Below are 15,192 nucleotides of genomic sequence, written 5' to 3'. Positions count from 1 at the left end.
TTCCACCATTTATACTGTCACCATGTATAGCCTATCTTGTGCTGAAGAATCAAAATCCCATCATCTCCATGAGGAATCCCCTGTGTAAATGAAATGGATTCTCCTTCACTTTCTTGAATAACATGTATGCTGACGTTCAGTCTTGGCAACACCACATGATATGTTGATGACAATCAAACAGAATTGGTTTTCATAGTTTTTTGACAAATTCAGTTTTGACTTAACCACTTTGTTGACCCATTAACATGTTAAAGGGATGGTGAAGATACAGTGCCTCCCAACTTCAACGATCTGACCTTCACCTTTTGTTAATCACTTACAGAATGGAAGATGAAGCCTATATTTACTGAAAATGTTTAGAGAAAAGCATGGTGACTGGTGAAACATTCAAAATGAAAGATCTCATCAATTAAAAAAGTGTAAAATACCAATAGAAAAAGGCAATTTGAATCAAAATATACAGAACTTTCAATGAGATAAACAAAACAAACTATGAGATGGTGAGTGAAATGTGTGTGCGTGCGATTCGGATTTTTAATGTAGCTTTAACAATTTTTTTGTCATATTACAACATCGTTTGCAGCATGGCAGTTTATAGTGGTCTAGGGCTGGGGCATTATGCCACAACATGTAGCATGATGTACCACCCAATCACATTATCCTGACACCAGGCGATCAGTCATAATAATAACCTCTTGATGCCGAATGCCTAGCGAGGCAGCTGTTAGTACCATTTTTACAAGTCTTTGGTATGGTTCAGCCAGGGTTCGAACCAGCGACCTCCTGCAACCGAGGCAGACACTCCAACCACTAGGCCACCAGTGAGGTCATGAGTGAAATGAAACAGTTGCTGAAAAGGTGACAAACAACAGATATTCCTATCGTACTCTCCACCCATTTCTTTCCACCCTTCTAAAATTTACCAAAACAAATGCTAGAAAATACAAATTCTGAAGCACAGCTCACAAATGAAACCATATTTTTCAAATAAGTAATGGGGCCCCAAGTGGCTGAGTGGCCTAAAGTGCTTACTGTTAACGGATAACTGCCATCTCACCTCTGTCTGCAGGAGTTTGAGTCTCTGGCTTGGCCAATGTGGGTATGTGAGAAAGCTTGCCTGTAGCTTCTCATGAGTCAGTGGTTCTTTCTGGGGTTTTCCTGGGTTCTTCCTCCACCATTTATACTGGCCACCATGTATAGCCTATCTTGTATTGAAAAATGGTGTTAAACCCGACAGCAACAACAACAACAACAAATAAGTAATGTGTGCATGATCATTTAATGAATCCCCAAAAATTGCTGATGGGAAGAAATTAGAATTATTTCCAAAATGTCTGTTATGATAAACTAGAAAATAAAGCCTACTGACCCCTAGAGTTCTGAATATAATAATAATAATAATAATAATAATAATGAGGACTTTGTATAGCGCCTAATCTTTAGAAGCTGTAAGTGCTTTACAACATTAGACAACATCTATAAGACAAAAAACATATAATGATATGATTACAAAAACAAACACCATGAAATTAGAAAACTTTAAACATGCTGAGAATATTTAAGGTAGGAAACATTATTAGGTCTTTAAATTTGTTCTTGCAGTCAAAATAAGTGAGTTTTGAGAGCCCTCTTGAATGTGATTACTGTGTCTTTGTGTCTAAGTTTAGTGGGCAATTCATTCCATGTTGCTGGGCCCTGGTATGCAAAAGAACGCTGTCCATAAGACTTTATTTTCATTGTGGGAATAATGAGTATACGATTGTCAGATGAGGAGCGTTAAGTATCTTGCTGGTGTGTACACATGGGTGAGGTCGGATAGGTATGTTGGACTAGAGTCCGACAGTGAAACGTAGCACAGAGAACAAATTTTGTGTTTGATTCTAGATTGAATGGATAGCCAGTGTAGGGTACAGAGCAGCGGGGAGGTGTTCTCTGATCGTGGTACTCTTAAGTATGATCCGAGCAGCTGTGTTTTGAAGTTTCTGGAGCAGATATTGAGATGAACCAGACAGAATTGAGTTACAATAGTCCAGTCTTGAAAGTACTAATGAACACACAAGTGTTTTAGTGGCATCAACTGAAAGATATTTGCGAATTGAGCTGATGCGTCTCAGCTCAAGATATGCAGCCTTGCATAAGTTCATGACATGTTGGTGCAATGTGAGAGTACTGTCCAGAGTAACACCTAGGTTTCATACTGATTGTGTGAATTTAATGTTGGTGCTGCTGATATTTATTGTCCGAGGTAAAGGATGTGAATGAGAAAGTCTTTGTGTTGTGATCAGAATGGCCTCAGTTTTATCATCATTCATCTGCAGCTTGTTACGTGTCATCCATGATGCAACATCAGAAATGCACCTCTCTACACCTTGGATGGTAGCATCAATTTCAGTTGGGTGGCTAGATTTGTATATTTGGGTGTCATCAGCGTACAATTGGTGAGACACTGGATGATGATCTATGACACTTGAGAGCGACTGAGTGTATGGAAGGAAGATAACAGGTCCAAGAACAGACCCCTGTGGAACACCACAACATAGATCAACTGGGCTGGAGTGTATTCCATTTGCAGATTCAATATATTATACTGAATCAATTAAAAATTAAATATAATACTGTACTGTATTTTTATTCATAAGATTATTGTAGTATAGTGAATGGATGATATAAATTAAAATCACAAAGTACAAACACACTGATATAACACAGAAGCAATTTTTATTGAGATATTCAAAACCATTGTGAAGCAAATAATATTAAACAAAGAGAAACATGTAAAATACATTCCATAAAATTGTTGAAAGTAAATTTGAAATAAAATTGTCCAAAAGATATGAAGCCTGCATTTAAAATGCATAAAAACAAATGGTAATATCTTGCATAAAGTCAATGTAATTTTTGTACAAAAAAAGCATTAAAAGTACCATCATATTACACAGTAAACAACACAGCAAAGATAAAAAAGCTCTAAGTTGAAAATACATGAAGAAAACTTCAGAAATTCAAAACTTCCTTCAGAATATTCACCTTAATTGACAAAAATTTAAGGTATATTATAAAATTATTACTTAAGTATGATGAATCAGAATGTCATAAAATACTAAAAATATACATTTTCCATTCTGCAGATTCCATTACTTCTTGATTCCTACTTCCCAGTTTAAAAACCTATTATTGTTACACCATTGGCAACTCAACATTCTCACAATACACCCATTAGATTTGCTGAACAGCTGAATCCTATTATAATGAGAGTAAAACACCCCTAGAATCATTGTGATATTGTTTCCGACTGTCACTTATACAAACAAAATAAAAAGATTTATCATGCAATTGTGTACTGCTTGGCATTTGTAAGATCCACAATGACTGAGAATGTATACAGTAACTTACAAGCATTAAACAACATTTTTTAAAATTAAAATATTACTAATCAAAGCTTCTGTAAATAGGTACATGTTTCAAAGGTAAATTACGTCATTTCAAGAAACTGTTATCAGCATTGTCAGTAAACCATTCAGATGTGTAATGTGTGCTTCCCATCAATGTCTACTTTTTCTAGCAATGCTACATTCAATATAAAAACCATACACAATTTTTAGAAAAGAATGAACAGAAAAGTCAAACAAAACCGTTATCTGGAGCAGAGATGTGGAAATGGACAATTTAACTGGAACAGTCAGTTTGTGCATCACTGAGAGATAGGCATGTTTATTCATATGTCTGTAAGTCTTTGCAGGCAGTAAACTAAACTAAGTCATTTACATGTTTGTGAACATTGCAGCCTTACATATAAATATAAAATAATGTATTACATTTCTTTGGTTCATGTTGAGTAAGGCAATGTAATAGCAATTTGATTCTTTTTCTCAAGGGTTTAAAGCTAAGCTAAATACAAAGAAGGCAAAAACAAAACATAAAAAATGAATTACTTTACAGAATCTGCCAGATGTTTTGCTGCAGATATTCTGAAAAATGAGGTAAGAAAAATTTAGCAGAAGGAAACGATTGTTTTCTATAGTAAGTGGACACACACACACACATGCATCCATGCATGCACGCACACATACACACACACTCTTCCATAATCCATATTTCTGGGAGTAAGAATGTTCATACAACTTTTAATATCAATGTCATTCAAACAAGAAAACAATGAAATATTGTTCTTGAAAATTACCAAGAATAAAAGACATCTCCATCTCTTTATTAAAATCCATTACTTACAAAACAAAATATATTTAGCATGTAAAGCAAATTTTATTTAACAAATCATGTAGTATAATCAAGTACATTTTAATAACTGAAAGACCTTTTTGTATGTAAATATTTGTAGTATTTATAACCATACAGGTAGTAAATGTTCACATATAATATTAACATACATTTGTTGTTTACCAATTATAAAACATAAAATTTTGTGAATAAACAAATCAAAATAAAATATATACTTAAAAAGCAAATAAATTGCAACCAAAAACTTTAATCACGTGTGTAAAATAATTGTTAATTAATAAAATTACATGTAGTTGGAAGCATGGTATGGAACATCAACTGGACACAATACCCAGTGTATTGAAGATCTTGGAGAAAAATGTTATTGCTGCTTACACCTCAAATTTATATTGACCATGTCTAATGAGAAAAGAATTATATTCAAACATTGTTTCTGTTGGTCACATGGTACAGTGTAAACTTGGTGTTCATTTTATCTGCTTGTATCAATTGTCTTTGTGTAAACTATAATATATAAACAACCATTTTGCAGCATAATTTTTATGTGAAAACCCCATGTCAATATGGTTTTCCCTTTCATTATATTGAAGATAAGGTTTTCAAAGATAGTTGACATGGTGGCCATATTGGGTATCAGATCAGCACCATTTTCAGCTTGGATCATCTTAATTAGTCTTTTCATGAAAACTCCATGTCAATATTACCATCCATCTAGATATAGCAGATATATCACAATTTTCAAGATGGCCACCATGGTGGTCAGCTCTACACCATTTTTATTTATGACCAGCTAGACATCACAAGAAGTATTTTGGTGAAAACCTTATGTGAATAAGACATCCCATTCAGAAGGTGACATGATAAGATTTTCAAAATGGTCACCATGACAGCCATGTTAGATTTCCAACAACACCATTTTCTTTAGGACCAACCAGACATAATAAAAAGTATTTTAGTGAAAAATTAATGTCAGTATCAATGTGCATTTATCATATATGTTGATGAATTACTTGTACCTACCTTCTGATGATATAGGCTAGCATTTGGTCAAGTATAGTCATGTATTTGTAGACAACAGTATTTCAGTGAAATAGCATGAAATTAGTATATGTGCAAGTAGTGTGGAGAAGATCTTACAGGTCTTTTATAATACTTCATAGAATTCATCTAGTTTGTGTGTGACTGGAATAGGTTTGTGAGCTAGTGTGTGACTCGACTAGGTTTGTGACCTAGTGTGTGACTCGACTAGGTTTGTGAGCGAGTGTATGACTCGACTAGGTTTGTGAGCTAGTGTGTCAGAAATTACATTTTCATTAACAGGCATATCATAAATAAACATCTCTTTCATGTTCGCTTGGAGTGTGACTTTGCTAGATCCCAACCAAACTGGCTGCATGTTGTTACAAGAACCACTTGCATTTATTTGACATTGATCATATTTAAAATACATGCTGACGATATCCAGTAATGATTTAAACAAGAATTCTATGGAACAATGTGTCTGACCTTTGTTATTGCAATTATGTCCATGTCCCCCACCCACCATATTATCATTCTGGTATCAACTTTAACACAAAGAAAATGAACACTGCTGCTGTACTGCTAACAGGTAAGTAAGTCATCCATAAGATAAATGTCAATTACTTATTTATACACTGTACCTAATGAAGTCTTTCATAAGCTGAATATCAATGACTTATTGATATACAGAACTGAATTAAAGCAGGAAAGTCATTCATAGGATGAATATCAGTGACTTACTGATATATAGTACTGAATAAAGCAGGAAAGTCATTCATAGGATGAATATCAGTGGCTTACTGATATATAGTACTAAATAAAGCAAGTAAGAAAGTCATTCATAAGTTGAATATCAGTGACTTACTGATATATAGTACTGAATAAAGCAATAAGAAAGTCGTTCATAGGGTGAATATCAGTGACTTACTGATATATAGTACTGAATAAAGCAAGTAAGAAAGTCATTCATAAGTTGAATATCAATGATTCACAGCACTAATAAAGCAACAGACTGATGTAGGTGATGTAGATGAATTAAATAGAATCATTATGATTATTATTATGTTGATACCACTGATTGCATTGATTGCATCCTCACAGGTGAGATAGAAAATCCTTTTATATCAGGATATAATGTAAGATAAGTATGTACTATATATATATATATATATATATATATATATATATATATATATATATATATATATATATATATATATATATATAAAGCATATATTCGAAATGGCTCTTACTTGTATCAATAAAATTATATAACAAAATTCAGCTGACTTCCTTATAAACCTTCATTATAACCTGAAAACAAAATCTCTGACAATATCAATTGTTTTGGATTGATACAGAATTTGACCTCTTGTCAGTTTATATACAGCAAGGGACTACAAAGGAAGAAAAAAAATTGTCAGACATGATAACTTGTATATGGCAAGGAACTATGAAGTTCTTTTCTAGACAGATATGATATGGACAACTGCTGGTATTCCAATGAAACTTATTTTTTATAATAACAGTAATTTTCGATAACTAATGATAGAAATAGGTGGTAATTTTGGTTTCGGGAAGTATCAACAATATCGTCAATCTGCAACCCCAGAACCACTTTACATGTTTAATGACATTTGGAAAACTTATTCACAGTGAAGCCACATACACTTTTCTTATATTCAATCAATGTACCATTCATTTTCCATAACAACTTCAATACATGATTATGTTTATTTATTCATGCAATTACATTGTATACCATACAGAAATAAACTTTTGTTATTTCAAAAAGTAGCAGTACCGATATCAGGAAGTCAATCCATTATTTACCAATGAACTTGAAAAATGTGTGTGTGTGAATTGGATTTTTAAGTTAACTTTATGAAATTGTTTAGTAAAATCGCTACAATGTACTGATTAAATTTATAGTGATGTCTATCGCTGCGGCATCATGCTGCAGACATGTAGCATCAAGTCCCAACCAGACACATTATCCTGACACTAAGCTGACCAGTCCTAGCATTAGCCTCTTAATGCTGACCAGCAAACAAAGCAGCTGCAAGTACCATTTTTACAAGTCTTTGGTACAACTCAGCCAAACTTATAACCCATGGCCTTCCGCATCTGAGGCAGATGCTCTAACCACTTAGGCCACCGGTGTGATCATAAAAATATGCAAACAACTAAACTTTTATGTCAGTTGTTGCAAGTTATTTCTTTACAAGTCCCAAAATATGGATCAGCAAACAAGTCAATCTTTGTCAGAGTAAAATACTATTTCAAAGCTCATAATCCTCCATATTCCCTCTGGGTATTACAATTTGCATTTCCTATATATAAATAAATACCACCTTTGATCATATTTCATCAAAGGACCACACTTGCCATCCAGTGTGTAATTAAAAAAAATAAGCCTGCAATGATGATACCAATGCTAATAAAACCACTCCTGTATATTTTTACCTTGAAATAATAGGTTTTATGCTGTGAATAATTATTATACATGTATAGCACTTCTGGCAATCGTCTTTGAAAGAAATATTGCTAATATTTAACTTCCCCAGCAAATGTAACCAATGCAATCATCCCCCACTTATAAAACAATCCCCCATATAAAATGGTCCCCAATTTAACACAGTCCACAATATAATATGGGTATGGCCGTAGACACCACTGTAATGGTTGAATTCTTTTATAGTATGTAATGTACCCAGTCATACCTATTAACCAGTAAACTTAAGGACTCTTCTCAACAATACCAGTGAAGATCTGTTTATACAGTATCTGGGATTTCTAAGTAAGTCATGATGAACTTTTGTATCAGGATGCCCATTCATTTGTTCCACATTTGCTGTTTTATCCACACGTGCCTTAATAAACCCACGTCTTTGTTTTAGTTGATGCTCTCATATAAATATCCTTTCTCATTGTATCTTAGTCCCAGCTTACCTGTGTTAGGGGAGCAATTGCTCTAACCCTCCAAGAACTCTGCAATTCTCTTTCTACTTGGCCTTATGGCTGGTGTCTTGTTACCTTGTATTATACACTATGCCTTGTGTCCTGCCAACTTGTACTTGACACTATGCCTAATGTCTTTCTAAATAATTCTTGGGACTATGCCCAGTGTCTTGCTAATGTGTACCTGACACTATGCCTGGTGCCTTGCTAATGTGTACTTGACACTATGCCTGGTGTCTTGCTAACTTGTACTACACACTATGCCTAGTGTCTTGTTAATTTGTGCTTGACACTATGCTTAGTGTCTTGCTAAATAATTATTAACACTATGACTGGTGTCTTGTGAACACTTATCTTGAAATTAGTAAATCAGTAGCAGAAACAGATGTTACATGTCCATTGTTTCAGTGCAAACACATTCTGAGAGATTGCACTTCCAAAAGAAGAGATGGCTCCCAGCACAAACAATAGTAGCTAATTCATTTAGATCTAATGAGATATACACTACATTATGCATAATGGGGACTTTGTATATGATAAAGTAGGCATAAGATATACATTACACTATGCATAATGGGGACTCAATGATAAAATAGGCATGTGATGTACATTATCTTATGCATAAGTGGGATTTGGTATTTGATACAGTGGGCATGTGATGTACATTACACTATGCATAATGGTGACTTTGTATTTGATAAAATACGCATGTGATGTACATTACCTTATGCATAAGTGGGACTTTGTATTTGATACAGTGGGCATGTGATGTAGATTACATTATGCATAATGGGGACTTTGTATTTGATAAAGTAGGCATGTGATGCACATTACATTATGCACAATGGGTACTTTGTATATGATACAATGGGTTTGCCAGGGTTCATGGTAACCTCAAAACATCAAAAAAAATTAAATTCAGCCTTTAGCCTAAAAAACCTTGAATAATCCTAAAAAATTCAACCTTGTTTTATGTTAAGACTTAAAAAGCCTTAAAAATGAATTATGGATTTTTTTGTAAGTATCTTATGGGTGTTATGATATATTTTTGTTATGCAAATATAAATGTACATACAGTGATTCCAAGCTAGAAGCAATATTTGGAATAGTATGGAAAGTACTGTTAAATTATGGCTTCCTATATACAGGATGCTTAAGTTTTCAAGCTACTGATGACAACGGCAAGTCAGACACATTTTCCAAACTCATGGCTTTCAAAAAAAGAATATATCTGGATTGCCAAAGATGAAGCTTGCATATTTTTGGCAAGATTCACTTTGTGCAGGTAGTCATTTTGCACGAGGCAGCAAGGCGAATCTGCTGTAAAGTCACATGCTAAAGGTAATAAACACCAATCACAGAAAAGGCAGTGTGGAATCCATGGGAATATAGAAATCATTTGAGGTAAGTGGAGATCTTATATCAGATATCTGCATTTAATTTTGTATGTTGCACAAATTGTTCACATATTGCTGATTAGACCATAATTTTTATTGAAAGAAGCCAAGTAAGTTCTTTTACAAATTTACACAGATGAAATTCAGGCTGATGGTAGTCTTGGCAAGTTTAACAATGACATAACAGACTCATACTTTTATGACCATTTAAGGCAATTAAGAAACATCAAATTAGCCTCAATGCTTTTAAGAAACATCTAATTAGCCTTAACTCATTCGGCCCCGATCCCGTCTGTAGGCGTGATCCGGTTTCTGCATTCATTGGCCGCTCCCGCCTGTAGCCATGAATTGTTTACTGCATTCAATGGCCGATCCCGTCTCCAGGCGTGATGAATGTGTGTTAGATACAACGTCTCTGATTGGTTAGAAATGGTTTATTCCAAGAACTAAACAACTATTAAACCAATCAGAAATGATTTTACTTTCATTTGTGGAAATTTGAATTGTTCTGAAGCAAAAGGCTAAAGTTTGAGAGCGGTTTAACTACACGTGTTCTGTTCATGAAAAATCATAAATGATGGTGGACGGAAGAGTGATTTTTGTTGAGAGCAAAAATGTGGAGTTTCTCGGGTTTGATCACGAAAATATTGAGCAAGCTGAGGAAAGATATGTTCAGCAGTTGAATATTTTGTGAGATTTAGATTTGGACATAGAAGTTTCTGAGATTGAATCGTCCGAAAATGATGATGCTGACAGCGATGATGACGCAGTTCTTGCAGATAAACGTTGCACATAAGTTTGTAAATACTGAATAAATAAGTTGTAAAAGACTTCGACAAATAGGGAAAAAATTACATCAATGTGTTGACAAATTCATTTGAAATAAATGGTGAAAATTTTGTGGATCTCGTTTGGATATAAGAAGAGAAATTAAGGTAAGAGTGAATGCATGTGCACGATGTTTTCAAACAGGTAAAAACTATGGGGCACAAGCAGCTAGACACAGCTTTGTGCTTCTGAGGCATATCAGCAGAGATACCGAAAACAGTGCTGGGGCCGAATGAGTTAAGGACATTAAGAAACATCAGATTAGCCTTAAAGCCATTAAGAAACATCAATTTAGCCTTAAGGCCATTAGGAAACATCAAATTAGCATTAAGACCATTAAGAAACATATAATTAGCCTTAAGGCCATTAAGAAATATCAGATTTCCTTAGAACAATAAACAAGCATCAAAATTAGCCAAAAGGCCATTAAGAAACATCAAATTAGCCTTAAGGCCAATAGGAAACATCAAATTAGCATTAATTCCATTAAGAAACATCAAATTAGCCTTAAGGCCCTAAAGAAACATCTAATTAGCATTAATTCCATTAAGAAATATCAATTTAACCTTAATGCCATTAAGAAACATCAAATTAGCATTAAGGATATTAAGAAATATCAATTTAGCCTTAAGGCCATTAATAAATATCAGATTTCCTTAGAACAATAAACAAGCATCAAAATTAGCCTAAAAGGCCATTAAGAAACATCAAATTAGCCTTAAATTTTGTGCCTTACTGCTACTATGAACCCTGGCATGCACTTACTGCATTGAAATTAAACCCGATGTAATTATCCAAAATATGATATTTTTTGAAGTGAATTATATTTTATGATGATCTTTAACCTAACAGTGAAATGCTATTATGACAAATATGGCAGAAACTTTATCATGGGTTAATATTTAATATATCGTTCCACTCATGACAATAATACAATGTGTAAAATTTCTGGTTCCAAGTCCAGTTGTTTCTGGGCTGTTGTGCTAATAGGAATACAGGCATGGATGTCCAGATGTAGAGATCTACAGACATAAAAAAGCAGTCTATATGCATCCTGTCACAGGGAGGCATGAAAACCAAACAACTCATGATAAAAATATATACATGTAGATCTATGAAAACAAGGCCTCACAATTTGGCCCTGGTAAAGTTGTATCAGTTTTACTTACAATGAACATGCAGACCTATGAAAACAAGGCTTCACCATCTGGCCCTGGTATTATACTAGGTTTACTTACAATAAACATGCAGATTTATGAAAACAAGGCCTCACCATTTGGTCCTGGTATTATTGTACCAGTTTTACTTACAATAAACAATGAAAGGACAAAGCAACCTGTCAAAATCACTGTGCCAATAAAAGCTTTTAGGGTTGACTTCCAAGTCTGTTTGAAATATGCTGGTCCAATAGTGCTTAACAAGGCAGGACTGACCGTTAATGAGTAGATAATGCAGACTGTGGTGTTGATGGCCAGAATTTGACCAAATTTGGCAAATGGCTGAATGGCAGTGAAGGTCAGTGGAATGGCAGCTATGATGGTGGTCAAGGCACTGCTTAGGATGGAAACCCCAATATGACTTATGGCTGCAGATGTCCTCCAGTGACGACGCTTCATTGGTGACTGCAAATATACATTTTAATTAAAATAATTTTGGCCACTCTACCAATGACATTTGCTTTCACAAAGAATTATGATTTCAACTGCCCACTAAAAAATAAAAATTTAGCCATTCCGTTTAAATGGGTAGCATTTGATGATGCACAATATGAATCTATCATTTTTTGAGGGGTGCTTTTTTCATAGGGTACCAATTTTTGTGGTTACAACTAATTTGTGAATTTAAAGACCCAACAATAGTGATCATTCTATAGATGTAAAGTATCCCTTCCCCAATCCATGACATTAAACACCAACAAATAGTGATCATTCTATAGATAATAAAGTAACCCTTCCCCAATCCATGACATTAAGCACCAACAAATAGTGATCATTCTATAGATGTAAAGTATCCCTTCCCCAATCCATGACATTAAGCACCAACAAATAGTGATCATTCTATAGATGTAAAGTATCCCTTCCCCAATCCATGATTTTAAACACCAACAATAGTGATCATTCTGTAGATGTAATGTATCCCTTCCCCAACCCATGATTTTAAACACCAACAAATAGTGATCATTCTATAGATGTAAAGTATCCCTTCCCCAACTCATGATTTTAAACACCAACAAATAATGCTCATTCTATAGATGTAAAGTATCCCTTCCCCAATCCATGACATTAAGCACCAACAAATAGTGATCATTCTATAGATGTAAAAAGTATCCCTTCCCCAACCCATGATTTTAAACACCAACAAATAGTGATCATTCAATAGATATAAAGTATCCCTTCCCAACCCATGATTTTAAACACCAACAAATAATGCTCGTTCTGTAAATGTAAAAGTAACTCTTTCCAAAGCCACATGTTAAAATACCAACAATAATCATTCTGTAGATGTAAAACTAACTCTTCCCATATCTACGAGTTTAACCACCAACAATGATCATTTTGTTAATGTAAAAGTAACCCTTCCCAAATCCATGATTTTAAACACCAACAAACAATGCTAATTCTGCATATGCACTGTAACCCTTTCCCATTCAGTGAGTTTAACCACTAACAAATAGTGATCATTCGGTTAATGTAAATGTAACCCTTCCAAAATCCATGAGTTTAAACACCAATAAACAATGATCATTCTATTGATTTAAAAATAACCCTTCCAAAATCCATGAATTTAAACACCAACAAACAATGATTATTCTGTATATGTACAGTAACCCTTTCCCAATCCATGAGTTTAACCACCAACAAATAGTGATTATTCTGTAATTGTAAAAGTAACCCTTCCCCAATCCATGAGTTTAACCACCAACAAATAGTGATCATTCTGTAATGTAAAAGTAACCCTTCCCATATCCATGAGCTTAAACACAAACATCTGTAGATGTAAAAGCAACACTTCCCAATCCATGAGTTTAACCACCAAGTAAACAGTGATCATTCCATACATGTGAAAGTAATCTTTTCACAATTCAACACCAGCAAAAATGCTGTCTTTCCCAATACCATGAACATAAATTCAACATATTTTGTATCCCAGGCAACATGAAAATATGTATTTATTTTTATGTCATTATCATGAATCACCTCACTTCTTAAATCCCTGTTCATTTATTTTTTCTACCCACATATCTATACCATCTGTAGAATCAAATTATCATTATGAATCACCTCACTTCTTAAGCCATTGATGATTATTAAATTGTGTGTATAATCTCAATTTAATGAAATTATAGTCAATAACATTATGGAAGCATATTAGTGAACAGAAACTAAATGAGTGAGAAAAAGAGAGATAATGAATTGACAACAAACTAAATTATTAAGCTATGCACCTGTGCAAGTCTGGTTTCCCTGGTTACTGTTTACAGGCCAAATATTATTCTCTCAATGGAAAGAGGAGAGGAAGCAGGCAAACAAACATTCTGCTTTCAACATTAATCTGCTTTAAATTTATTAACTGTTAGCAGAGTGACATCTGAGACAACCCAGACTACTATACATGTACAGTATATGATGCAGTGATATGAGAACATGTACAGTGTATGATGTGATATGAAAACATTTACAGTGTATGATGATATGAGAACATGTACAGTGTATAAGGTGATAAGAAACACTATGTATGATGAGATATAAGAACATGTACAGTGTGTGATGTGGTGATATGAGACCATGTCCAGTGTTCGATGAGGAGATATGAGGACACGTACATTGTATGATGAGATATGAGAACATGTACAGTGTATGATGTAGTATGAGAACATTTACTCTGCATGATGAGTAATACCTAACACACACACATGTACAGTGTATGATGTACTGATATGAGACCATTTACAGTGTAACATGAGGTGACATAAGTTGTTGTTGTTGTTGTTGTGGTGGTGGTGTTTAATGCCATTTTTCAGCACATGATAGGCTATACATGGCAGCCAGTATTAATGGTGGAGGAAGAACCTGGGAAAACCCTGGAAAGAACCACCGACCCATGAGAAGCTACTGGCAAGCTTTCTCACATACCCAGATTGGCCGAATCCGAGACTCAAACCCATGCAGACAGAGATGAGATGGCAGTGATCCGTAACAGAGAGTGCTTTTGACCACTTGACCACTCGGGGCCCCTGAGGTGACATAAAAACATGTTGTGTATGATGACATATGAGAACATGTACAGTGGATGATCAGGTGATATGAGAACATGTTCAGTGCATGATGAAACAATGTGAGAACATTATGTATGATCAGGTGATATGAGAACATAGTGTATACTGAGTTGATATGAAAACATGTAGAATGTACTACATATGAGAACATGTATCGCATATGATGAAATACATGTACAGTGTAAGGTGAGGTTATGTCAGAACATGCAGAGTGTATTAAGAGATATGTTGTTTTTGCTGTTGCTGTATTGGGTTGAATGCCATTTATCAGTGCAAGACCGACATGGTGGCCATTATAACTAGTGCAGGAAGAACCTGAGAAAATTCTGGTAAGAACCACTGACCCACAGGAAGCTTCTGGCAGCTTTGTCACATACAGAAATTGCTTTATGATGAGATATAAGAACATGTTCAGTGTATGTTTGAGAATGCATAGTGTATGAGATATAAGAACATGAACAGCATATGACATGA

The 15,192-nt window shown here is 34.4% G+C and overlaps 1 protein-coding gene across 2 annotated transcripts in view; it reads right to left on the bottom strand.

The window, feature by feature from the left end:
• Nucleotides 1–2,701: 2,701 nt before the first annotated feature.
• The window catches only part of LOC149781709 (protein dispatched homolog 3-like), a 91,765-nt gene continuing 79,274 nt past the window's right edge, over nt 2,702–15,192 (bottom strand). For both annotated transcript variants that reach the window (XM_089935811.1, XM_089935812.1), the window contains exon 18: nt 2,702–12,064. In XM_089935811.1, the coding sequence (XP_089791937.1) occupies nt 11,696–12,064 (369 nt within the window). In that variant the 3' untranslated portion in view covers nt 2,702–11,695. The remainder of the gene's footprint in view (nt 12,065–15,192) is intronic.

This window comes from Sinohyriopsis cumingii, chromosome 15 (assembly GCF_028554795.1).
Source record: "Sinohyriopsis cumingii isolate HCF-2022 chromosome 15, ASM2855479v2, whole genome shotgun sequence".
Lineage (NCBI taxonomy): Eukaryota > Metazoa > Mollusca > Bivalvia > Unionida > Unionidae > Sinohyriopsis > Sinohyriopsis cumingii.
This window is presented reverse-complemented; position numbering and strand designations above follow the sequence as displayed.